Here is a 27,869-nt window from a genome sequence, read left to right as displayed (position 1 = left end):
GAAGTCACTGCAATGAGAAGCCCACGCACCACAACGAAGAGTAGCCCCTGCTCACCACAAGTAGAGAAAGCCCGCACGCAGCAACAAAGACCCAACACAGCCAAAAATAAATAAATAAATTTAATTAATTAATTTAAAAAAAGAATGTAAGAGTCCAGTAGCGGGAGTGAGGGAGAAAAAGGATGAGAGAAAAAGCTACAAGAATCAAGAAGAAGTTACATTTTTTTTTTATGTGGGACGCGGGCCTCTCACTGTTGCGGCCTCTCCCGTTGCGGAGCACAGGCTCCGGTCGCGCAGGCTCAGTGGCCATGGCTCCCGGGCCCGGCCACTCCAAGGCATGTGGGATCTTCCCGTACCGGGGCACGAACCCGTGTCCCTTGCATCAGCAGGCAGACTCTCAAACACTGCGCCACCAGAGAAGCCCGAAGTTACATTTTTATTTAGTGTACAGAGGACTTAAACTTTATTTAAAGAGAAGAATGGTTAATAGAAATGGAGAAATTGTAACCTATGGAAGAATGCTTACAGAGAATGCAAGGCTTTATCTTGTGTGGGAATTTTTCAAAGATTATATTAGTAAGATGTGATTTAACAAAACCTGGAATATCTTAAACCGTTGATGAAAATGTTTCTAGGGCATCTTTAGAAACTAAAACGTAAATATAACCAGTCTTTAAAAAAATTTCATTAACGTGTAAAAACCTCTGGGTTATTTATTTACTTATTTATTTATTATTATTATTATTATTTGGTTGCTCCAAGTCTTGGTTGCAGCAGGCGGGCTCCCCAGTTGCAGCAGGTGTGCTCCTTAGTTGTGGCATGCAAGCTCTTAGTTGCGGCCTGCATGTGGGATCTAGTTCTCTGACTAAGGATTGAACCCAGGCCCCCTGCATTGGGAGCATGGAGTCTTATCCACCATGCCACCAGGGAAGTCCCAAAACGTCTGTTTTTAACAAATAAATTTTGGCAGTTTAAATTCTAGAAAAATGATGAAATGATGAAAATGAAAAATCAATATAAGCTGTTTCAAGAAAAGTCATTATTTTTGAAATCTGTCCTTATTGGCATCAGGTTTATAAACTGTGTTTCACTATAAACATATATTACTCATGAATTCATGAGAAGTAATATTTTTAAGAAAGAAGAGTAAGTCTCTAGGTTTTAAAAAATAATGAATTTTTTTTGAGGATGAAAAGGAGAAATTCAAGAAATATATTGAGTTAAAACAGTCTCTGGAATATAGTTTGGATCGAGTAATGAAGAAAAATACTGAATTAGAAAAAGAGATTACTGGGTAAGATTTTAATATTTCTGATAATTTCAACAATTAATTGATTTAACTATAATTTTGTTTTATTAAAACCTTAGATACAAATTCATTTTATATGTGTATATTCATACTTAAACAAATCATCCATCCTATTTAAAAGTTTACTTTAGAAACTCACAGCACAATCTGAAACTGTTTTGAGTGCCCCAGTACTACAGTTCCTCTTTAATGATTTCTAAAACAATAACAATAGTGTGCCTTGCATATAGTAATGTCACTCTGCTCTTCATCATCTACCTTGAATTTTTATGTCTGCAAGATATCTTTGCTCCTTTTGGGTAATCCTGCCCTCTTTTAGTTGTGTTCTTCCCCTTCAGCGTTCAAGTATTTTAATATCTAAAAACCTATTTGTGTCACTGTTTAACAACATCAAAAACTATCTTGATCTTGCTTATGTTTTCTTTCTGCTCTAAAAGTTTAGTTCTAAAATATACATACAAAAACATATGTATGGCTTAAAGAATAATAAAATTAATGTTCATGTTTTGACCACTCAGATTATAAAAAAAAAAAAATAGAGTGTTTCCCAATGTCTGTGATGCCTCCACATGGCTTCCTTTCTGGTTATTTGCTGAGCACAGTTTGCCCTCAGCATCCACAGATTCAACCAACCTCAGATTGAAGGTATTCAGGGGGAAAAAAATTCCAGAAAGTTCCCAAAAGCAAAACTTGGATTGGCCTCAGGTGGCAACTATTTCCATAGAATTTATTTACATTGTATTTATAACTATTTACATAGCACTTACCTTGTATTAGGTATTATAAGTGATCTAGAGATGATTTAAAGTATACAGGAGTATGTGCTTAGGAGGACTTGAGCATCTGTGGATTTTGGTATTGTACTTATGGTTCTTCCCTGATTCTCATAAGTATTTTTCTCTCATTTAATTTTCTCTACATTGCTTGGCATTTTGTTAACATTGTGCTGGGCAAGATTTCTAGATCTCTTAAAACAGCTTGAAGGGACTGGTACACATTCTCTCTCTGCTGATTTCCTTTTTTATGAAGCTCAGCCTGGTTTTCTTCTCCAGCAGCTCAGACGCCAAAGATTGTTCTTTCTTGTTTCTTTTTCTATTTTGAGTGAGTGAGTGTCGATGATTTTTTGTGTGTTATTTCTTTGCTTCTTGTAGAGGCTGTGGTCAGTAGGTACCAAAATGTCTTTTTGTGTCTTTTCAAAACATTCATATATGATATGCTCTTCTTCTTCAGCTTGGATACTGATGTCTGGTTTATAACTAGTATTTAATAATAAGTTAGTATTTCATATTAACATACTAAAAATGGATACTAATAACAGCTTCCTTATAAGAACCGTATAATATATGTATACACATACTATATTAACTCTTTACTTAGCATGTGTCGTAAAATTTTTCTTCATATTATTTACCTAAGATTATAAGTTAGTTATTATGCTTTCAACCCATATTAGATTAGAACAGATGAGAAAGGATTATAATTTATAGAGTTTATTTTATATGATAGAACATATATCTGTTTAAATAGTTATTAATTATCTACTCTTAAAGAACTTGACTTATTCATTCTATGCATTTCTACAGACTTAAGAAACTCTTAAAAATGCCAAGAAGGAAGTTAAATGAATATGAAAATGGAGAGCTTAGTTTCCATGGAGATTTAAAAACCAGTCAAAGTGAAATGGATATTCAGATTAATATGCTAAAACATAAGGTAATTTTTAATCAGTTTTGGGACCCAAAAGTCACTTAATTGGGGGAAATATAAATCACTCCATGCTTTGAGCAGTGAAACACAGATTTGTCTCTTAATTTTTTAGACTTGATACCAGTAAAAAAGACAGCTTTTTCCTATATAATTTTTCCATAAAAAGGGCACACTGTTGACTGTTTGTGTCTTGAACCATGGCTAGTGATCTGAAGCTGAGCAGCACACCATTACCCCAAAGCATCCATTATTTTTTGGTGACAGCTTTATTGAAATATAATGAACATACCATGCAGTCCACTCATTTAAACTGTACAATTCAGTGACTTTTAGTATATTCAAAGAGTTATACAGTTATCACCACAATCAATTTTAGACCATTTTCATCACCCTAAAAAGAAACCCTATACTTTTTAGCCATCACCCTGTGCCAGTTTTCCCTTCCTCATATTCCCAGCCCTAATACCACGACTGTACTCCCTGTTTCGATAGATTTGCCTATTTTGGATATTTCATGTCAGTGGAATCACAGAATATGGGGTCCTTTGTGACTGCCTTCTTTCATTCAGCATAATATTTTTAAGGTACATCTGTTTTGTAGCGTGGATCAATACTTTATTTCTTTTTATTGCTGAATAATATTCATTTGTATGGACATACCACATTTTATTTATCCATTCATCAGTTGATAGACCTTTGGGTGGTTTCCCCTTTTTTGGCTATTGTTAATAATGCTGCTATGAACATTCATGTCCAGGTTTCGGTGTGAACATATTTTTTTCATTTCTTTTTGGAATATACTTATGAATGGAATTGCTGTATCATATTGTAACTCTGTTTAAACTTTTGAGGAACTGCCGTACTGTTTTCCAGAGTGGCTGCACCATTTTACATTTTTATCCAAAGTGTGTAAGCATTCCAGTTTCTCTACATGCCCGCCAACACTTGTCATTACCCATCTTTCTGATTATAGCCATCCTAGTAGGTGTGAAGTGGCATCTCATTGTGGTTTTGATTAGCGTTTTGCTGTTGACTAATAAGGTTGAGGCACTTTTCATGTGCTTATTGTCTATCTGTGTATCTTCTTTGAAGAACTGTCTATTCAACTTTTTGCCCATTTTTAAGTTGGATTGTCTTTTTATTATTGAATTGTAAGAGTTCTTTTTGTATCCTAGATACAAGTCTTCGATCGGATATAGGATTTTCAAGTATTTTCTCTCACTCAGGAGCTTGCCCTTTCCCCTTCTTGATGGTGTCCTTCAAAACACGGAAGTCTTTAATATTGATGAAGTTCAGTTAGTCGATTTTTGTCTTTTGGTGTCATATCTAAGAATTGCCAAATCCAGTCATGAAGATAAACACCTGTGTTTTCTTCTAAGACTTTTGTAGTTTTAGCTCTTGCATATTGACTTAATTTCTACATATGGTATGAGGTAGAGGTCTAATTTTATCCTTTTGTATGTGGATATTCTGTTGTCCCAGTACCATTTGTTAAAAAGACTATTCTTGTCTCATTCAATTATTTGGCACTCTTACAATCAGTTGGCCGTAAATGTGGGGCTTTCCTTTTACATCCTCAATGGTAACGCATTGATCTATATGTCTGTCCTATGCCAGTATCAAGTCAGATTTTATGAGAATTCTTTCTTCGTCATCTTGCATCTTACCAGTTGTTTTATGTAATAATAAAAAGTCAGTGTAGTGGAATGTCTTTAACTCTACTTCCGTGGAGGTTTTTTGCCTCTTGAAGGAGCCTGTGGCCAGCTTATGCCTCACTGACCCCATGACACAATGGGAAGTAGGTTTACAAAGGTAAAGTCCATTCCTTTTTTTCTCCCTCCATTCAGACCTTTAGTCTCTCACCCAGTGCCTCCCACTTCACTCCAGTTTCCATCAAATCGTGGTCACGAGATCCGCTGACTTCATCTGCTCTCTGCTTCATTATGTTTAGCTCATTATAATTCATAGACTCATCCATAGGTTTCACCATCTAGGAGAAGATTAAGTCTGGGCTGTCAGCTTTCCTCATTGGAAGTCTCTCTAAGCCATCATGTTGCAATTCACAATTAAATCATCTTTTGATGTGGTTCTTGTGTATAACACTCGTGCTGATCTTATTCTTGACATAGATCCTGCATTCTCAGAAACCACAGTTCCCTGTATCTACCTTCTTTGATTGAAAAAGAAAGAGATGCATAGCTGTACTTTATAGCTTAACACATAATGAATAGAATAACTATTTCAACCCATCCAAAGAAAAATTTTTAAGAGTATAGCTGTTAAAAACCAGGTAGGGCTTCCCTGGTAGTGCAGTGGTTAAGAATCTGCCTGCCAATGCAGGGGACAATGGTTCGAGCCCAGGTCCGGGAAGATCCCACATGCCATGGAGCAACTAAGCCCATGCGCCACAACTACTGAGCCTGCACTCTAGAGCCCGCAAGCCACAGCTGTGGAACCTGTGTGCCACAACTACTGAAGCCCATGCACCTAGAACCCGTGTTCCACAACAAGAGAAGCCACCGTAATGAGAAGCCTGTGCACCTCAACAAAGAGTAGCCCCTGCTCGCCACAACTAGAGAAAGCCTGTGCACAGCAACGAAGACCCAACACAGCCAAAAATAAATAAAATAAATAAAATAAATTTTTTTAAAAAGGTAATAATTTATCTGGGACAAATAATAGATTAGTAATTTGAATTTCAAAATTTCAAAGCCAGTTTGTATGATATAGAGAAGCACTGTGGTACAATGTAAAAATGAGAAATCCTACCTTCCCTTACAAACAAGCTTTAAGTAAGGTAAAGGAAAAATTGTATTTAATTATATACTGCCAAAGGACACTCCATTTGTTTTACTACTGAGAAGATTAAAAATCCTTCCATGATGTTTTATTTCCTCTCTGAGGAAAGGACAATGAAGATTGAGTCCTAGATTAATAAATATTCAAAGTTGCCTATCCCTTAGAATTTCAGTTAATTGAGATGAGGTAAAGAAGTCTGATTTTGGTAATTAAACTGACGATTTCTAGTTGTTTTTCAACTATTATACTTCATATGTCTCCTTGCTTACCAATCTTGCTTATCTTCAAACTTGAGGGGAAATTCTGAAGAGGCATACCTGCCTATTTGTAAGAAATTGTAAGTGAAGGGAACCTGCCCAAAACTTCCTCCTGAATAGTTCTTAGGTCTTTCTTCTAGTTATCTGCTTCTTCTCATCAGCATTGTTTGTCATTTTAAATTAATCTCAACGTTTATTAGATTCCAGTTTATAGGAAACCAATTTCTACTGTGTCTAAGTTATGTTTCTTATTATCTCTTTTTTTTCATCCACTTTTCTATCTGTTTTTTCCTAAAAATCTCCTCAAAGTTTAGTAGCTGAAATAAGCAATGTTTATTTTGTTCACAATCTATACTTGGGAAAAGCATAGCCAGGACAGCTGGCCTCTCTTCCCCTCAGTTGGAACACCTACCCTGAACACCTAGGCTCTCTTTGTGGCCTGAGCTTCCTCACAACATGGGGCTGGGTTCCAAGGTTAAGAACCAGGCAGAAGCCGTGTTGCCTTGTCTAACCTCGCCTTGCAATTCACACAGCATCTCTTTCACCATATTCTGTTCATTAGGAATAAGTCACTTATGCCTGGCCCATAGTCTACCTTTTCTTATGGGATAATTTTTTTCAAAAACTTATGGATACATTTAAAAACCAGCATAATCTACCCACTGGCCACAATTTTTATATTCCTTCCACATGAAGAATACACTTATCCCTACTCAGTTCCCCCACAAGTCTCAATTGTTATGGTGTCAGGCTCAGGCTTGAGTCCAGGATCTTACCATCTTTCACCAGGTATGGATGGGGATGAGGCTCCTGGGTGTGGTTTCTAGAGTATAGCCCCTTGAGTACCAATCCTCTCAGTACTAAGACTTGAGAACTAAAGGGACAGATCTTCTGTCACCCACATAACCAACATTCTGTTAAACTGCTAAAGACTCTCCCCTTCAGAAATGGAAAGTGGAAGACATGCTGGTCCATAGCAGTTCTGAAATACAGCCTGATACCTGCTGCCAGCTCTGTGATTAGGACTTAGTCCCGACCATGGAAGTGATTCTCCTTTGCTGTACCCTCTGAGCTCTTTGTTCTGTCCTTTTCATAAGAAATGACCTGTGTTTGCAGCTGAGTAGTGTTTCTCAAGCCAGCAAGGGAAGAAAATGACACTGAAACCTGGAGGAAGGGGGACTTACAGAACTTCTAAGAAAATCCCAGAGGCCTCTTCTCATTTTGTACTGTCTTGGTCTCTGTTAATGCAAGCTAGCAAGCAGTGTTTTTGCTACCACAGTTCTCTTTAAAGCTTTGAATGTCCTGTGAATTTTATTGGGGTTCATGACATTGGAAAAGCTACCCTCCCAAATCTTTTTGAGATAAGCTCTTCCCCTTGGGCTTCTTGTGAAGCTGTTGTAGGACGGTAGGACGGGAAACTTTGTAGGATGATGCCTTTAAAATTCTTATGCTTTTTAAAGATCCTTAAAGGAATTTGAGACACCAACTTAAGTCTTTCCAGGGTGTTAATAAAGGGTTCTACAGTCTTGGCTTCATCTTTAGACCATGTTTTCCTGGCAGCACCCTAAATCTGATCTTAGCCCAGAAGCTATTTCTCTGTTTTAGCATTATTTGGGCATGTGGAGATGCTGTAAATGGGATACAGATATTTGAACCCAATGAGTCCTGGATCCTTTATATTCAATAGTCTTTTTTTTTTAGCTTATCCCTCTCATCAATTTTACTTTCAGCTGCTTTGTAGCTAGAATCCCCCTACCTCCAGGTTGCAGTGTCATTTTCTTCCCTTGCCTAGAAGCTGTCACCTTCAGCCTCTTCAAGGGCCGTCAGGCTTCCATTAACAGTCTTGCGAAGCCCTGAGAATTTCGTGAGATAAGTGTCCAAGAATTTGTAGACATGTTTTTTTTTTCCCCTTTTTTTGCGGTACGCAGGCCTCTCACTGTTGTGGCCTCTCCCGTTGTGGAGCACAGGCTCTGGACGTGCAGGCTCAGCAGCCATGGCTCACGGGCCCAGCCGCTCCGTGGCGGCATGTGGGATCTTCCCGGACCGGGGCACGAGCCCGTGTCCCCTGCATCGGCAGGCGGACTCTCAACCACTGAGCCACCAGTTTCAAAACATGTAGACATGTTTTTTAAACTACCACATCCACTTACCTTGTCTGACCAAATAATCATTCTGTCTAAAGGGAAGTAGTTCTTCCCAACTCAGTGTCCTTGAAATTCCAGCAAGTTTTTTGTTTGTTTTGTTTAGTATGTTCTCTTATTCTGTGGAAAGTAACAAAGCATTACAAGAATTAATGGCATTTTTTTGTTCAGAAAAATGTATGGATCATCTCGCTAAACTATGACACTGGGAGATGTGATTTCTCCTTAACCCTGCGAAGCATTTCTCCTTGGAATGCAATTCAAATTAGCATAAAATATTTGTAGTTCAGAAAAAAGGCTTATGGTATTAGAAGCCATATTTACAAGACTCATTAGAGTCTGATTTTCCGAGTCTTATTTTGGGAGGCATTTATTAATTCAGCCCCAAATAACTCAATATGATATCCCTAAAACTTTAAAAATCATGGTGGGTTAAGATGGGGGTGGGGAAGGAGTAAGAGGCTTTCTACTAAGAGGTGACTTATAGTCATTTTATGGAGGAAAGGCATGAAACAATAGAAGAATAAAAGTATAAAATCAAATGCAAATTTTGTGTAACAATGATGACAGTGAAGGATATATATTTGTGGCTCTTGGTGGTTTGAACTTTTTTCTTCATTTTCTTAGTAATTCAAGGTCCTACACGCTACAGTATAGACACCATTTTATTGTAACTGAATTTATTTTAAAAGTGGATACTGGTTTTGAGTTAGGCTATTCTCAGTCTATGTCCCTAATTACCAAGCGATTTTACTTTATTCATGAAGATTGATGACCTTACAGCAGAACTGGAAACTGCATCTTCAAAATGTCTACATCTGGGTGTAAAAAATCAAGTTCTTCAACAGGAGTTATTATCTATGAAAGTAATGCAAAAGAAATGTGAAAAACTAGAGAAGAATTAAAAGAAGTTGGAACAAGAAGTAGTGAACCTCAGAAGTCATATAGAAATGAATATGATAGAACACAGTCAAGTAGAGCAGTATAAATGGGAGGTTGAAGAAAGAGCAAGACAGGATATAATAGAAAAATTAAAAGAAGTCAACCTATTTTTACAGGTTAATTTTTTGATCTGTAATGTGCTTTAATTCACTTCACATTTATAAATTACATTTCAGATGTATACATTTTATATGTTTCTTCTACTTCCCTTATAGCAGTTTGTTTTGTAAATTACTGGAAGGAAGGTGGCATTTGTTTCTCCCTTTAAATATTTCAGTTTCCATCATTATTCTCACTAAATTGATCTTTCAGAACGATTCTCACTAGGGAATCATTTTATTTTGAAGACCAACTGGTATAAAACAAAACTATTAGGATGAAAAGAAAATATTATGATTTAGAAATTGTACTATACTCTTGGATTATTCTTAGCTGTATTGTTCAATTTAAAAATTTTTAAATTGATCCTATTATTCTTTGAATTATCAGATTACATGAGTACGAATATAAGAATGATCCAACTTTAATTTTGTAATTAAGATTTAATTCAGTTTACATTGATGATAATTTTTTTTTATAGTCGCAAACGGTTTTATTTCAGAAAGAAATTACACATTAAAAGGAGACATAGTTAAGAGCTTACATTCATGTATGGAAGTGAATCTAAGAAAGTCAACAGTTATTAATATACAACGCACAGGATTAAAAAAGACAGTAAGAGATAATGCCAGAGGGGCTTGCCTTAGATTCATCCATGAAATAATATCTTTTGTTTAAAAACAAAAAGATATTGGTCTTTAAGGTAGCTCTTTAGAAACAAGTTCGTAGTTCCAGAGGACTTTAAAAATCAAACCCATCACACCAGGCTCCATGTAGGCTGTATCGCACCCATACTCATCAGGCAGGATGGAAACCATTCATCAATTAAACCTTGCAGCTAGACAGGATGTCTTCCACTAATCTCTTGTAAACCCAGGCATCACCCTTAAGCCGCTGCCTCCTGATACCCACCACGTCGGGCTTTTGAAGCTGGCACACTTCTAGCTCAAACTGCATTGTCACTTTGCCAAAATCTGACTGTGTTTGACACTTCAGTGTATAGCCCTTTTGTACAAAGTCAACGTGCTTCTTTGGAAGAATAGACATTATTTCATTCAAGAGTTGATCTGGATTCACTAATCTGGTTGTAGTCATGTTATAGTGAGGCTTTAGTCTTCTTGGCCCATCTTTGGCCGAGCCCTTCCTTTTGCTCCTGGTAAGCACAGTGATAACCTTATCCAACCCCTTCTCAAGGCTCCCAAACACTTTGGTTCCTTCTCTTTTTGGAGTATCCTCTACATGTACTTGGTTAAGGTTGAGTTCCACTGAGTGACACCGCCTCTCAGGGCTAATGACACCTGTTATTAACTTCTCTGTTCCTGCTGAATTTACTGTCATTTTAACTGGGGTCTCTTTCAGGCACTGGTTTCTAGCTTTTGAGGGTGTACTGTAATGATTTGGTGTAGTGAGTATTTCTCTTTTATGCTGGTTCTTATTAACTGGAGTCTTTGGCTCAGGAAATGAAAAGCACTCGTCATTCTTCACAGCAGACTTAGGAGTATATACATTCTCTTTGTTCTTTAATTTATTGGCAGATGCTGTGCATAATACTGGAGTTAATGATTTAGATTCCAGACCATTTGACTCTATCCAATGCTTGGCAAACTGTGGTGTTTGTGGAGTAGCCACACCTGTTGATGAAATATCTTCACACCATTCATAGTCTATTAATCCAGCCACATAATTTTCATCACTGGTGATCACATCTTCTAGACTCAGATTCTTTGGCTTGATGTTTGTGACTGCAGTCGAGCTGGCTTGTCCACAGGACGAAAGAAGCCTTAAACGAACTGGTTTTCCCCGAGCCTTCTTGGCTAGGAGTAGAAGATAAGTAGCTGTGAGGTGATCATACTGCCACAGTGAAATTAAATCCTCCATTGTTTGTCTGTTGTTTCTGTGATATACAGAAAGTTCCGTTACACAATCTTCATCAAGGTGAAAAAGAGGAGTCTTGCCTTGCCACTCAACAGGACAGTTGTAATCTTGCATAAATATTTTTAAAGTTCAGCTTTTTTTTCACATTTAAAATTGCTCTCTGAATCATTGACACAAAACTAAAGGGAACAAATATACTATAATTATTCAGGTTATAATTATTTTAAACATGTATGTTTTTATTTGACTTTAGACACAAGCAGCATCTCAAGAAAACTTAGAGCAGTTAAGAGAGAATAATAATGCTTCAATAAGAAGTCCAATGGAACTGAGAATTAAAGATCTGGAATCTGAACTCTCCAAAATGAAAACTTTTCAAGAAGATTCTACTAAAGCAGAGTTGGAAAAATATAAGCAACTCTACCTCGAAGAACTAAAAGTTAGAAAGTCATTGGCAAATGAACTAAAGAAGTAAGTCAAAACGTAGAATCATAGAAAATAAATTTAAATTTAGCTCATTAATTTGCCTCTAAAGCATAATTTTTATTGAGCCAGGTTCATGAGATTAGTAGGAAGTGAAAGCTAACTAGATAGTATAACTTTGGAAAATGATGTTAGTAAGTGAAGTCACCTTTAAAATGTGAGTCCAGTTTGCATCTCCCCACCTTTTTGTTGGTTTTACATAACTTTATTTTTTATATTTTCATATATTGCGTTGGCCAAAAAGTTCATTTGTGTCTTCCCGTAAGATGTTACTGGAAAAACCCAAACGAACTTTTTGGCCAACCCAATAGTTAACCTGATTTAGTCTTTAAGCTAAGTGTTTTTGAAACTTTGTAACTGAGATAAAATTTCTTGTTGGAATTCCCGTAAATAGAAATATTAACGAGTTTAATTATTTTTTGGAAGATTACCGCTTAAACGCAAAGCGTCACATTTTAGCATTTGGTAAATTTACTTTCTTGATTATGATCTTTGGTATCATCGCTAGAGGGCGCCCTGAGACAAACTACTGTATTTGAAGTTTTTCTACTCTACATAAAGGCATGCTTGTGAAATAAGGGGAAAGTAACAGAGGGGCGAAGGGCCGTATAATTCACAAAGTGTCTAAAAATAACACGGTGGCCTGCGTGAGGGTGTGCGTGGAAGACCACAAGGGCAGATCCCACCCCCAGTACCTCAGTAACAGTGTTACCGGTACCTGTCCGCAGCCTGTTAGGAACCGGGCCGCACAGCAGGAGGTGAGCGGTGGACGAGCCAGCAAAGCTTCACCTGCCGCGCCCCCCCCATCGCCCCCCGTCGCTCGCATTACCGCCTGAACCATCCTGACAACCCCCATACACCCCCATCCATGGAAAAGTTGTCTTCCACGAAACTGGCCCCGGTGCCAGAAAGGTTGGGGACCGCTGCTCTAGATTATTCCTCAGTGCCGAATGCTTAATTCCTCTGAGGTAATGAGTGAAATGTGTATACAGGGGTGGTGAAAGCAAATGCTTGAAAATGTCTTTGAGGGATGGTTTGTTTTTTCATCCCTGAACTGGTTTACTAAAGGTGGGTGTCTAAGTGCAGCCATCGCAGAAGGCAGCAAGCGTCACCTGTTAAGCCGTCTCCATCGCTGATGCCATTTCTCTCTCCTGACTTTGACTGACTTGTTAGTTAAGGATCCCCCAGACACATATGTACTTCTTTAGAACAATTTTACACCTAGAATTGTTTATAATAGGTCTGCTCTGACCCATTTTCAGTGTTAAAACGTGGTTTAATGGTTCATTCCATTTACTATTATGGCAATTTAAGAAATGCAAATCATTTACAAATCATTTAGGGAAAATGCAATGAATGAAATTGGTGTTTTGCCATCTTCCCAGGACTAATAAGAAGCTGGCAAAGGTCAGTACCAAACTACTGGTGGAGAAACAGCAGAACAGATCTTTACTCAGCACTCTTACTACGAGGCCAGTCCTGAAGCCACCTTGTGTAGGAAATATTAATAATAGTTTAGTGCTCAATAGATATCTTACTCCAGGAGAAAACTTAGGGATTTCTACCTCAAGTTGGCGCCCTTCACATGAGAGCATGGAGATTTACTGGACCAAGGTTAGTTATATTACCCTTTTTTCCTTGGGTTTCAGATTTCTGATAATAATTCTTGTTTCTAATTTGGTGAAATTCTGAATTGTTTATTTGACTTACACACACGAAGTAAAAGCCATAATTGTGCTAATAAAGAGACAGAAATTTTATGATTTTTTAAAGTCCCTGGATTTCTCATTTTCAAGAGAGATTTATCATTAACTTTATTCAGTAAATGTAATTAAACTGACAAATTTTAAATTTCTAAAAACTGCAGTTAAATCCTATTTTAGAAATTAAATATTATTGCCTAATAACCAAAGATATACCTTCTAATTGATTTCAGTTTGGCAATGGTTCATAATCATTTTCAAGTTTTGCTGCACCCTAGTTTTTCTACCCCTAAGCATAAGTGAATGATTGGCATCCAAACACTTAACCATATATGGATTTTTTTTTATTTAAAGGAATCCTAGATAAATCCTTTTTGTGAATTAAATAGACTTGTAGCACTAAATAGGTTAATTTCTGTTTTTAAGTTAAATTTTTTTGTCATTTTCGTACATGAGAGTGCATCCTTAATTGCTATTTTACTTAGAGCATTTTTATTGAATTTTTATAAAATGTCTTGCTGAGCAATTGTAGAACATTTCTAAATACGTAAATAAAGCAAATATTTAAACTTTTAAAATGAAGTCCACTTATGTCTCTATCTTGCCATCACCTGGATGAATGATGACTATGATGGGGAGTCTTTAAATTGCAACTGGTTTTCATTGTGTATCATTGTTATTAAAATATGCATCTCACTCAGTGCACACGGGGTTATGGTTTTGATGGGGTTTTCATGACGTTCTTGATGCAGAGAAAAGTAGGCCTTGTTAAATGAAGTCTCAACCTGTTTTCTCATTTGGCTTCACGTCGTAAGAAATCATAGAAGAGCAAAGCTAAGGTTTCTTAGACAGTGCTGTGGCTAAATTGGGTCTAAGTGCTTCAGAGCCATGAAACTGGACTCCAGGGTCGAAAAGAAAATGCATGTCAAGCCCTCTGTCAGTTGCTAAGCATGATGTAAACTTAGAATGTTCTCATGAGTTGTCACCCAAAAAATCAAACAATGTATCATTTTACAAGATGAAGATGAAAGAGTGTGTGAATGCAAAAACAATGTGAGAGAAAATTTCTGCGGGAATTTTTTCCTTTAATTTTTTTCGAGGAAAGAGGCGTTTATTTTTTTAGTAATTCTAGATAAATCGAAAAATAGTTTATTTTAAACTCCATGTTGTAGTTACTAGGTATACATAGTTCCCTTGTGGGGTCTTTGCCAAATCGTGCTGGTTTGAATAAGAGAGATTGAAGAGCACTACTTAACTCTATCAAGATGCAAAGACGTCTCCATAATCACTACAGAATGCCGCGGAAGAGTTATTATACAGTTGTTGGTCACCTAATTCTTAGTAAGACTTACAGAAAGAAGGTGCCTTCTGGAATTGCTAGGAATATAATTATTTCTACTAGGAAAACGTAAAATAATACTATGAGAGGTGTTAACGTACTGTCTAAAATGATAGAAAGAGGTGGGTTTTTGGATGGGACATGATAAAACAATAGCCTTCTAAAGGTTTTAGCTATGATTCTACAAAGTAAAATGTTAAAAATGGCATTAAGATTGCATTTGTTTATCATTCTCCTTTATTGGCAATGTTTTAACATTTTGGACTATTCCTACTGTGAAGTTTTATCTTACTCAGCATTTTCCCCTAACTTTAAGGAAAATAATTATAGCAAAGTACCGCTCTAGGTGTGTGGTTTCAGTTGTGCTGGTTGTAGCAGCAAGCTTACTCCATGTACCTAACACAGATTTATTACCTCCCTCACCAGTACATGAAGTTCAGTCTTAGCAGTTGATACCATTGTGGGGGTAGGAGATTACTACGTATCTGTCTTGCTAATTTTACCCTCAGTTTTCACATTCTAGTTAATTCTGGGATGTTTGGTCCTATATATCAGAAGTAATTTTACAGTTTTTTTCAATTGTGTTATTTAATTATATTATTATAAAATACAAAAGGTTAACATTAGCCAAAATAGCTACATCACTGTTAGATTTTCTTGCACATAGAATTTTTTCAAGAACTGAAAACTTAAAAATCTATTCCAGACAACTTTATAACAGACACAATCTCACTGGTTTAAAGATTTTTTTATGTTCAAGAGTTTTCAGGTATTTGTGTGCCGAACACGATGCATGGCCACAGTAGTTAATAAATGCCCTTTAAATCTGTCTTAAGTAGGAGGATTACATTTTACATTGACTGATTTTGGACTTTTGGTGCATTACTGACACTTTGAAAAATTTTCTAATGATTTATTTAAGTAATTTAAAAAATTGCTCAAATGTCCATTCAGTTTAGCAACTCTCTTTCTAAATGTGGTCATACAAATGCACTGAAGCTAAAACAATTAATATTCCTAAGACTTTGACTTTTTATATGACACAACATTTTGTGTCTCACCAGAATATTGAGTCACATTTCTTTTAAAAAAAATAGGCCTCGTGTTTACATCACCAAGGCAGTGCCTATCCACTCTTGAGTTTTAACTCTAATCAAATTACCACAGTAGTTGAGCTAGTTTCTCATAAGGCACAGGCAGAGTTCAATAAACTTGTTTATTGTCTCAGTTTATTATATCAGTATAATCCTTCTTGTTCCCACTTCATTTTGTCCACATGGACAAATGAGTAGGCATTTTATCTTTTGAAAGATAGAGGTAATAGTTCAACTTCTTAACAGTTCTTTTTCTTTCATTCATTTTTTTTCCTGTACTTAGTTTTTCAGCTCTTTGATCTACAAATTCTTCCTCAGTTCTTCTCTCTGCAGCAAAATATATGTACTTAATATCTACAGACTGCCAAGTGTAATTTCCTTCATACCTTAGCCTGTTTACAATTGGATAATGAATTGAAGTGGTTTAAATGACTTGATTTTATTACATTTTCGTGACACTTAAAATGAGTGATATCAACTTTTAAAAGTATCAATAATTACTGAAAATAAATTAACTTTGGAAATGAGTGTGCATGTGTATGTGTGTGGTGTGTATATATTTATCAAATTGGTCTTAAAAAGAGAGTGCAACATTATTTTCCAGCCTGCAGTCTCAGATATAATTTAACAGTAATATATTACAGTTGGGTGAACGAGCACATACCTGTTGTGCTTCATATTGTTACTGGCTTCACTACGTTTCTTTCTAAAATGTTCCTTTCACCTTTCCCCTACTTTATAGTGGGGGTTGTTTTGAACAATGTACGTTAATTATAAAGTCAGGGAAGAAGAAGAAAACGTTCCCTCAGTGTCGTGTGGTCCTCTGCCTTGTTGGAGCTGTGGTGGGTAGGTGGCAGATGACACTTCTCTTCCCCTTCTGAGTTCAGCACGCGGGAGTCAGCAGCTGGAGATCAACTAAGGAGCTTTGTTACTGACACATAACTAACAAATTGGAGGACGTGCTTTAGGTGTGCAGTCACAGTGGGCCTCAGAATACTTCATCCCAAATTAGGCCTAAGGGGAGGAAGCAAATGCTTGACCCCCGCCCCAGGGCAGGCTGCTTACTGCAGGCATGAGAGCAGACCCCAGTTCCCGGTGCTGAGGGCACACACACCTTCTCAAAGAAGAGATTCGGAAGCAAGCCAGCACTTCTTAGTTCCTTCTCCCAAATTCACGCATTGGGTAAATCTCCCCTCCTCTCATGAGGAGGGTAGGAGTGTAAGTCCTCACGTTGAAACTTTAGGCCAAGGAATTAGCCTGTAATTTCTGACTGGATTTAAATTCTAATTGAGATTACACTCATGTTTTTTGTACATACAAACTAATGATGAGAGATTGAAGTATGCTAGATAGTAAAGAGAAATCTGTTTTGTGTTTTAAATTTTGCCATAAATAACCCACAACGTGGATAATTCATTTGTTGACTCATTTCGGTAAACCAAGTTTTATTTGGAGGAAATGAATATCCTTTTAAAGAAGAATCTCCTCAGGCTTCCCTGGTGGCGCAGTGGTTGAGAATCTACCTGCCCGTGCAGGGGACACGGGTTCGTGCCCCGGTCTGGGAAGATCCCACATTCCGCGGAGCGGCTGGGTCCGTGAGCCATGGCCGCTGAGCCTGCGCGTCCGGAGCCTGTGCTCCGCAACGAGAGAGGCCACAACAGTGAGAGGCCCGCGTACCGCAAAAATAAATAAATAAATAAATTTTTAAAAAAGAAGAAGAATCTCCTCAATTTTGGCCTGTGTGATTCAACTAAAGATTTTCTCCTTCAAGTTCCCTGTCCTGTGGTTAAAAAAAAAAAAATCTGTGCTTTATAAATTAAATATATTGACTGCTACTAATAGGAGTTATGATAATTTATTCTTGTTCATGCCTTTAAAATATATAATTTAGTTAGAAAGCTACTATTTCATGTCTCATGCATCAAACGTTATTGAGCTACATGACAAAGTTTTACATATTCATTTTCTCTGAGTTATAGTTAAAAATCTATGTGTTTTTTTTTCTTAATCTGAGGAAGTAGCTGGCGTAGAACTCTCTCTAGACTCAGCGAGAAGGCCGTTGGCTTTGTGACATGTTGGCTTTGTGACAAAGTCTCTCTGACCCTTTGTTACCTCTTTTGTAAAATTAGGGACTTTGACTAAATCAATGACTCTCATACCTTAAAAAATTTTCTTTCAAGGAAAAGAAACTTTCTTTTTAAAAAAAAAAATTTTGCATGAAACTGTATTATATAAAACAGAGACAAATATAGAGCTGTTTAGCTAAAGGAGTGGCGGAGACCTTGAAGCTGTGACTTCTTTTTCCTTCAGTCCTGCAGTGTCCTCAGTGGGGGACCTTCCATTACTATGGGACATAGTTTGGAAACTACCAGTTGTGAGAGAATCCTTCTAACTAAAAATCTTTAAAATTAAAACTTGCTGATATATTGTTTTCCTGTGTATAATTTTCTCACCTTTCTGTGTTTTTGTTAAATGGAAAAGTTTAAAGAAAAATGCAGGTGTGTTCTCCTTATTATTTATTTATTTTTTGCGGTACGCAGGCCTCTCACTGTTGCGGCCTCTCCCGTTGTGGAGCACAGGCTCCGGACGTGCAGGCTCAGCGGCCATGGCTCACGGGCCCAGCCGCTCCGCAGCATGTGGGGTCTTCCCGGACCGGGGCAAGAACCCGTGTCCCCTGCATCGGCAGGCGGACTCTCAACCACTGTGCCACCAGGGAAGCCCTGTTCTCCTTATTAATGTTCGACTTCCAACTACTTCCTCCAGGTGAACATGATCTTCACCTAGAAATCAACATAAGCGTCTTGGAAGGACATATTGAGGAAAAGAGCTTTTGGGGGAAAAGAGAGTAATCTTACACGGGTCATTCCCTAATTCAACGCATGTAAAAACGTGACCTACATTTTGCAGTGTTTATTAATGGTAATACAAAATTATTTCAGTAAAGGCTTCTTCCTTCATCTGTTATGAGTTATTAATTTCACAAAACCTGTCTAGTCATGTTGTCACATTATTCATTTCATAGGGCCTCTCTACAGTGCTGTTGTCAGAAAAGTGTTATGGAAAACAGTCTCTGAAAATATTGGGAAACCTGCTAGCCAAAAAATTTGTCTTCGCACCTAAAATTTACAAAGGCGTTGGCTATCATGATATCCTTATCATCACAGTGTTTGTCATGTTCAGTATACTATTTGAGACCCTGTTTAGTGAGAGGGTGCCTTTTATAAGAAAGATTTTTAAAAGGACACTCTAGGTGGAGACACTTGTAATACAGTTTGAAATGTTCCCACACATTTCATAATTAAGTAGATAACTATAATTAGTCAAATGTTTCAAAAAGTTGGCCCTAATTTCTAGAATGGAAACAAAGTTACAGTTAAAGAATTATGTATTGTTTTCCTTGTTTCTAATTCTAGAAAGTCATGAATCAGAAACTGAGTTTGAAAACTGGCTCTAGCCTCTACTTTTCCTTTCTTCAAGCAGATTTTCTGAAATAAATGTTTCAGTCCTAATATAGACAGCAAAATACCTTTACTTAATTTTTTGCCCGTAGAATTTTGACATGACATTACAACGGAACCATTTTCTCCATTTTATGTATTTAAGATTCTATGTTGAAAAATTATTACCATAGAACATACCTTAAAATTTTAGTTATATAGAAGTGTAAGAAAGGAAAACTCATTTTAAGGAAAGATCCATTAGAGTAAAAAACTGATTAAACTTTTAGAAAGAGCAATTTTTCTAAGAATTGCAAAGTAATGCATTCATTGTAATATATATATGACTTTAATCGTTTAAACTTGTTTGTACCAATAAGATCAAATATCACCCTCTGAAATTATGTATATTCAGTAGACTGATATTTATTGTACTTTTTATCCGATTAATCTAAATAACATTACATATATATGTTCTTTATTATCTAAAATCAAAATAAGTAGGAATTTATTTTATTTTATTGATGTGATTATTTTTCTATTTAAGCAATCCTCAAATTAGGTCTAGTCTCTAGAAGTATTATTTAAAGGCCACATTTCATAAGCTATACATCATTCCTACAAAAATGTCTCTTGTCTAACTTAAATAATATTTGACTTATTTCAGATGTGGCAGGAGATGGAAAAAATATAACTAGAGTACTAGAAAAAGGTATGTTGCTGAAATTTATGAATTAAATTTAGACATTGATTTCTGAAATAAACTGTAAATATTCAGTAGTAAATGGCATCTCTTTCCATTGTTTGGATGGCAGATACTATTGATAGGTTAAATATCTTATACATATCTAATGAAAAAATGTGAAAGAATGAACATTCATAATGAAAAATATCCTGATTCCTCATTTATTCATCATGTTCCACAGCTTTAAAAAAAAAATCTCAAAAAGTCTATGTATTTCTTTTTATTTCTGGCTATATCCTTCCTCTCTGCTTCTGCCATCCCTGTGGAACTGTCAACCTGCACACTGACACTATTAGAAAACATGGGGTTTATCAACTTCTCAAGTTTCTGGCAGTGATTAAGGCCAAAAAACCCAGACTCAAGCAGTCACGTTCGTGTAGCTGTCACTTAGTGGCTGACATTAAAATTTCCTGTCATTGACTTTGTCATTGGTTTATCTTTCGCTCTCAGGAAAAAATTCCAAATTCCTTATCATGGAATAAAAACACCCAAATCAGTTTGGGTCCTGCCATAGTATTCAGCCTTATCTCTTTACTACCTTCCTCTGCCCCTTTGCTCTACATCCAGTCAAATAGACTGCTTGCAATCCCACAGGTGCTCTTCCTCACCTTTAGTCTTTGTATTTGCCTCTTCCCTCCATCTCCCGTACTTTTCCCTTGTCCTTCAGGTATCCACTTACATACCACCTCCACCAAAAAGCTGACAGTATTGACACAAAGCTGGGTGTCACTTCTGAGTGTTCCTTGTACCCTCTTTTATACCTGTCATAGTATTTATGACTATGGAAATTGCCTGTTTGTCTGTTTTTCCAGTTTATAGCATGATTTTTCAGGGTGGACTGTGTCACCTTCATCTTGTAATTTCAGTGCTTGTCACAGCACCTTAGCAGATGGTTGTTGAGTAAATGAATGACGAATGAGAAAGCCAGAAGCTCTGATACTCAGCCACAAGAGCAATTAATTCATCGTGCAACCACAGGCAAATTATATACTAGTAATCTTATATTTTGTGTTATGTCGTGTATAGATACTTTTCATTCTTCTGAACGCTTAGAAAGGTCTCAGGTTTTTTTTTTTTACCAACTTATATTTAGTTAACCCAAGTATTTTAGGTAAAGAATATAATCCTTTCTTTTTCTTTTCAGCTGCTGCTGAATTGAATCAGCATGCTATAGAGCTTCTCATCTAGGAGCTACTGATGAGTCAAATCTAAATCAAGATCTAGTTTTGAAAACATCACGAGAATATGTACAGATTTTGAAGAAAGATTATATGATCTAAAAGATAAATAGTAAAAATTTCCCTCCTGGGTTGTTTGCATAACATTTTAGTTGTTTTCCATTAAACATGACGTGAAAATCTGGATTAAAGGAAAATATTCTTGTATTATATGTGTATGATGAAAATTTATATAGTATTTTAAACCATGTTTCTCTGCATCTAACTTACTTTTAATCAGATTTTGTGAATCAAAACACTGTTGATTTTACATACTCAAACTGAGCCCTGATACCAGCACCCAGACAACCAAACTTGTCATTAATATATAGTGGTGTTGATTGATAGCTTTTTTCTATTTCCAATTTTATCATGATATACAGACCTAAAGATTTAGACAGACATCATTTGGATATACTGCTGCTATGGCTATTGTCAATGTTTTGGGTTTTTTTAATATTATTTATTTTTGAGTGTGTTGAGTCTTCGTTGCTGCATGCGGACTTTCTCTAGTTGCGGCGAGCGGGGGCTACGGGCTTCTCATCGTGGTGGCTTCTCTTGTTGCGGAGCCTGGGCTCTAGGCGCGCGGGCTTCAGTAGTTGTGGCATGCGGGCTCTAGAGCACAGGCTCAGTAGTCGTGGCGCACAGGCTTAGTTGCTCCATGGCATGTGGGATCTTCCCGGACCAGGGCGAACCTGTGTTCCCTGCATTGGCAGGAGGATTCTTAACCACTGTGCCACCAGGGAAGTCCTTATTGTCAATGTTTGGATGTATTACAATTGTTCTAGTGCCATAAAACTTAGTATATATAACTTTAAACACTGATTCATAGATCTTTCCTCATGGAGAAATAAAATTTCCCTAAGACTTTTCACCTTTTCTATTTATTTACTTACTTACTTTTTGGAAACAGTCTTAGAGAAGAGTTCCAAGCACCAGACTCAAACAGACATTTTCCTAAAACTACCATATCTCCCGTATATTCTCCTAATGTAACATTTATCTTTCCTAAATGTCATTTGTTCTCCCATAAGTGCCCTTCCCTCCCCCCACCAAGAAGTCATGTTTTTCAGAAGATGCCTTTCTCCTACCCCCGTCACTTAAGTAGTATATAAGCCCCCAGTTGTAGCCAGCCCTTCAAATCACGTTTCTTTGTGAACCCCTGCATGTAGTCATCCACAGTTAAATGTTTTTTTCTCATGGTAATCTGCTTTTGTCAATTTAATTTGCAGATTCCCAATTAATGAACGTAAGAGGGTAGAGGAAGTGTTTTCCTTCCCAACAATTCCAAGAGCTAAAATGTTAGTGACTCTTACTTACATCCTTTATTCCCTTTTCTTCTGTCCTTTCAGTGTACTTAGTTGGCAGAACTTCATAAGAGATTGCTTATCATTCTCCCCCCTTACCTTCACCCAGGCATCTACGTGCTGCTGAAGAAAGTTATTTTACTACTTTTATTTAGCTAATTTGCATCTTCTTTCTTCACAATGTCGATTTCAAATCTCCTCTCTCTGTAAACTTTTCACCCTGTTTTTTCCCTCTCATGTGTACCAGGCAATCTCATTTCTCACGACAAACTTCTTGAAAGATTTGCCTGTATTCCCACCCGCTCTAGGCTGTCTTCTCCTTCCCGCATTCTCTCAAAACTACTCCGAAGTCACCGATGACTTCCACATCGCTAAATCAAAGTGACACCTTTCCAGTCCTTGTCTAACTGAATTTCTCATTCCTCTTGGCATTCAGTATAACTGACCTCTTTGAGACACTCTCTCCTTTTGGCTGGGCTTTTAATACTCTTTAATTTCATCCTGAATGCACCCACAGCGTATTGTGATCGCAGACAGAGTTCTTATTAATATCTCACAGTAAATACACAGGCCTTCCCCCCTCGCCCAGGCCTGCACCTGGGGCAACATGGTGAGAACAGGTCAGTTGTTCTAAGTCAGCAGGTGAAGGGCGGGAGGAAACTGGTTTTCCCTGCTGCTTGTGAAGGGGCGGGAGTTAGCCGTCCTTCTCTCCTGGGAAGCATCTCCTCACTCTGGCCTTTGGTATGTAAGTAAAACTGTTACCCATCCCAACAAGGGTCCTTCTGCCCAGTGTCGCCCCCACCAGTAGAATGAGTTGGGTCCAGAAGCAAAAGAAAGCTTTACTCTTTCTTTGATCAAAGAATGCAGAGGCACAAGCTCCCGCTCAAGAGGCCGTGGGCGTGGCTGCTTCACAGGGATCCCCTCAGCAGGGGAGGGGGTGGAGTTCTCGCGGGGCAGGCGCAGGAGCAGGCACAGGCGCAGCTGCTCCCCATCGCAGTGCCCACATGACCCGCCACCGCCATCTTGATTGGGGGTGTCGTGTGCAGCGTTCCTGCATACGGTCGGACCTCCCACCCCCAGCTGGAGCATTGGCGCAGATATTTCACACCCGGAACTCGGGTCTGAAGTGCTGGATGCGAGGCCTCTGCACGAAGCCCCCCTGTAAGCCAGTGAAAGCAGACTAAGCACAAAGGCAAAAAAGGTTAGACTTTATTTTACTACCCAGATTCTATTTTTATTTCCTGGGAACAGCTAATGGGCTTTGCCAGTGATGAAATCTCTCCAGGTGCCAGACCCGGAGTCTCCAAGTTTCTGGGCCTCATTCCTCCTTGAAATGTGAATTCCTAGGGAGATGGTGCACCTTCGGGGACCTACTCAGAGCTGTAACTATTTGGTCCTCCTGGGGGGATGAGACTTTATGAATCCTTTCAGATCAGAGCAATTAACTAGACAAATGGCTGTAGATGTGAATCTCACACTGCACAAAGAGTCTCAGAGGGCCAGGGCTTTTTACAAGATCGCTGAGAAATCCCAGGAAATTTTGCTTCCCCACAATTCCACCCCTCATTCCGGAAGGAGCTTTAGCCCCAACATCGGCCACTGTAACCAGTCCAACTAAAATTGGTGGGCACCAAATCCTTTGGGTTTGTCTTAGCCAACACTTAATCAGAGCTACGATCAGCAGGACCCTGACTTAGCAAAAGAAGTTGGTCTCAGCTGAACTCCCCCAAATCTCAGGTTCAGGCATCTAGCCGAGTCCCCCAAAGCATTAGGGACGACCTTGGGAAGGCAGGTGGCTTCCTCCTTGTGTTTCCATATTAACCTTTGCTATCTGGCCCAAGGCACTGTGAGGAAGCAAAATTTGTCACCCCTAAACGTGTCTCTTTGGCACGAGAATTATTTTAGGCTGAATAATTTTAAGAAGTGGAAGACTCAGGAAGTCTTTCTTTTTACCACCCCCTTAACTGTTAAAGAGTTTAGATAAACGGCCTGGTCCGAGAAGACCGCCATCACCAGAGACACCTAGAAGGAATATGGGCTAGGTGCGGTAAAGAGCACTCCAGATTTTTACAGGGAGTTCCAAACATTTGCTTTTCCATCTCCATGTGAATTGCCTTCCTCCACTTTGTAGTCCCAAACCACTACCCATAACATCCTCTTATGTCTTTAGCTGAAGATGGTATTTAAGGGGAGGTTTTTAGCCATTCTGGTGAGTTACTCAGTTTTCCTGGGTCTCTCCCATGTATACAGGAAGTAAACATGTTAGTAAGCTTTTTTTTTTTGTTTTTCTCCTGTTAATCTGTCTCACATCAATTTTATCCTGAGACCAGTCAGACGAAGCTAGAAGGATAGAGGAAGGTTTTTTTTCTCCCCGACAGCACATACCTTAGTACAGGTAGCGATGCTAATTTACAAGTGGCACAGACTTTGCTTCGCCTGCAAGGAAGGAATCTATGGCAAACTCTGTTATCCATACAATACTAGCCAGTGAGTTGAAGCTCACCTGAATGGCTTCAAGCTGAGGTGGGGTCACTGTGTTAGTCATACTGCTTGCTGCAGAACCGGCCAATAAATTGAGAGACGAGTTGTTGGAGCAAGGAATAGTGACCTTATTTGCAAAGCTGGCAGACTGAGAAGATGGGAGACTCATGTCCCAAAGAACCATCTAGCCTGAGTTAGAATTCAAGCTTCTTTTATACTGAAAGGGGAGGGAGTAAAGTCAAACACTTCCTGGTTCCCATCAGCCTCCTGAGGGGAGGTGTTACTGTTTTCCTCTTTTTTCTCCCTGCAGTCATTCACAGGTGGGCCTGGTCAGCATGCTTCCTGGGAGCTAAACAAAGGTACTTTAGCTTAATGCTCATTACCTGGGAGGCAGGGTTCCCAGAGATGGGTCATTGTGTATAATTTAAGCTTGTAGGCAACATCCCCTCAGTGATTAACTTGTAATAGAATACGAAGTTCCTTCGCTTTGTATGGTATTGTACAGTTGTTCACTTCAGCAGAAGTCAGGGACAAATTTCATACTGCCTTTTGTGAAAGAAAAATAAAAATGGAGTCGGTAATGCTCCCTAAAGAGGGCTCTCTAAAGTGGAGCTGGGAGGCCATTAAGGGGTGTGACATATGCACGTCTCAGCCTGGATGGAATCTGACCTTTTGACCATTTATTGTCCTAATGAAGTCATCCAGAACATCTGCCAGAAACTCAAGATACTTCTTGGGCCCTACCCTAAAATAACTTGTGATCCCTTAAGGACAAGTATTTCCAGACTCGTATCAGAGTCAGTCATAATTCTCATCAGGCAATTTTTGTCAGCCTGTGGCTTTTTGTCTTTATAAGCCCCTGACTCTCTCTCGGAACACTCAGTTTTACGTGAATCTGTGTCTCCCGAATTGAAATTCTTTTTTGTTCCTTCCAGTTTTATTGAGATATAATGGACATGCAGCACCGTATAATTTTAAGGTGTACAGCATAATGATTTGACTTATGAGATGATTACCACAATATATTTTACTATAATTATAAACATAACTATATCCCTGTTGCCAGGATATAGTGAAACATAACTATAGCCCTGCTGCTGGGATATAGTAAAATTATTAGTCAGTGTTCTCCAGAGGGGAAATAAAAACAGTATGAGGTTACCTATCTATCTATCTATCTATCATCTATCATCTATCTATCTATCTCTGTCAACAGGTCTGAAATCTGCAGGGTGGGCCTGCAGGCTGTAAATTCAGGGAAGAGTTGATGTTGCAGTCTTGAGTCTGAATCCCCAGGACAATAGTCTGGAAACTCAGGCAGGGTTTCTATGCTTCAGTCTTGAAAAGAGTTCATTCCACTTTGGGGAACCTCAGTCTTTGCTCTTAAGACCTTCAACTGATTGGATGAGGCTCATGGACATTATGGAGGGTAATCAGCTTTATTCAAAGTTACTGATTTAAATACTAATCACATTTAAATATACCTTCACAGAGGGGACTTCCCTGGTGGCGCAGGGGTTAAGACTCTGGGCTCCCAATGCAGGGGGCCTGGCTTCGATCCCTGGTCAGGCAACTAGATCCCCCATGCACACCGTAACTAAGAGTTTGCATGCCACAACTAAAGGGCCTGCGTTCCTCAACTAAGGAGCCCACCTGCTGCAACTAAGACCTGGTGCAACCAAATAAATAAATAAATAAATAAAATCATTTCCTCGAAGAATACTTAATGGTATGGTAAAGTGCTCCAAATGTGATGTTTATAAAAGCAGGATACAAAACTGTATTTAAATATATATATATATGTATGTGTGTATATATATATATATATATATATATATATATATATATATATATATATATATATATTTAAATACCTTCATGGAAACATCTAACTTGTGTTTGACCAAACAGCTGGGATCATAATCTAGCCAAGTTGGCACATAAATTAACTATCACACTGGGCAGATATTTTAACTATCAATTTTAAGAAGAATATTGAAATATTCTAATATTTTTCCAGTTCTAGGCTAGGTTTTATGGAGAACCTATAATGCAACCTGTATGTTCCTTCCTGCCCCCCTGCAAGAGGTTTTTATTGTTTTAATTTTTAAAATTTTTTATTAGAGTATAATTGCTTTACAATGTTGTGTTAGTTTCTGCTGTACAATGAGGTGAATCAGCTATATGTATACCTATATCCTCTCCCTCTTGGACCTCCCTCGGCCCGACCCCCATCCCACCCACGTAGGTCATCACAGAGCACCGAGCTGAGCCTCCTGTGCTTTATAGCATGTTCCCACTAGCTAGCTATTTTACACATGGTAGTGTATATATGTCAATCCTGATCTCCCAGTTCATCCTACCCTCCCCTTCCTTCCTGTGTCCACATGTCCATTCTCTACATCTGTGTCTCTGTTCCTACCCTGCAAATAGGTTCATCTGTACCATTTTTCTAGATTCCACGTATATGCATTAATATATGATATTTGCTTTTCTCTTTCTGCCTTACTTTACTCTGTATAACAGACTCTAGGTCCATCCACATCTCTACAAATGACCCAATTTCATTCCTTTTCATGGCTAAGTAATATTCCATTGTATATATGTACCACTTCTTCTTTATCCATTCTTCTGTCATTGGACACTTAGGTTGTTTCCATGTCCTGGCTATTGTAAAGAGTGCTGCAATGAACAGTGGGGTACATGTGTCCTTTTGAATTATGGTTTTCTCAGGGTATATGCCCAGTAGTGGGATTGCTGGATCATATGGTAATTCTATTTTTAGTTTTTTAAGGAACCTCCATACTGTTCTCTATAGTGGCTGTATCAATTACATTCCCACCAACAGTGCAGGAGGGTTCCCTTTTCTCCATACCGTCTCCAGCATTTATTGTTTGTAGATTTTTTGATGATGGCCATTCTGACCGGCGTGAG

The 27,869-nt window shown here is 38.1% G+C and overlaps 2 protein-coding genes across 7 annotated transcripts in view; one reads left to right on the top strand and one right to left on the bottom strand.

Moving 5' to 3' along the window:
- Positions 1–22,003, top strand: part of LOC309797841 (ankyrin repeat domain-containing protein 26-like) — a 66,221-nt gene extending 44,218 nt beyond the window's left edge. The window contains exons 19-22 of one of the 6 annotated variants that reach the window (XR_014292820.1): positions 1,188–1,294; positions 2,893–3,022; positions 8,981–9,271; positions 11,383–11,463. Coding sequence is in view for 3 of the 6 variants with exons in the window: in XM_082646234.1 (XP_082502360.1) it covers positions 1,188–1,294; positions 2,893–3,022; positions 11,383–11,600; positions 12,998–13,304 (762 nt within the window). In the remaining 3 variants the exon portion in view is untranslated. Of the gene's footprint in view, positions 1–1,187; positions 1,295–2,892; positions 3,023–8,980; positions 9,272–11,382; positions 11,601–12,997; positions 14,030–18,511; positions 19,812–19,852; positions 19,898–21,074 lie in introns of those variants that run through there. The other 5 variants (XM_082646234.1, XR_014292819.1, XM_082646235.1 and 2 more) reach the window with 5 other exon arrangements.
- Positions 9,720–11,243, bottom strand: LOC309797842 (maternal embryonic leucine zipper kinase-like; the record flags this gene model as incomplete). Its single annotated transcript, XM_082646237.1, has 1 exon — positions 9,720–11,243. The coding sequence occupies one exon, from the start codon at positions 11,241–11,243 to the stop codon at positions 10,080–10,082; it is 1,164 nt and encodes a 387-aa protein (XP_082502363.1). The 3' UTR covers positions 9,720–10,079.
- Positions 22,004–27,869: the final 5,866 nt, after the last annotated feature.

The sequence above is a fragment of the Mesoplodon mirus genome (genome assembly GCF_964341445.2).
Source record: "Mesoplodon mirus genome assembly, contig: HAP1_SCAFFOLD_1081, whole genome shotgun sequence".
Classification (NCBI taxonomy): Eukaryota; Metazoa; Chordata; class Mammalia; order Artiodactyla; family Ziphiidae; genus Mesoplodon; species Mesoplodon mirus.
Note: the sequence above shows the minus strand (reverse complement) of the source record. Positions and strands in the feature narration are given on the sequence as shown.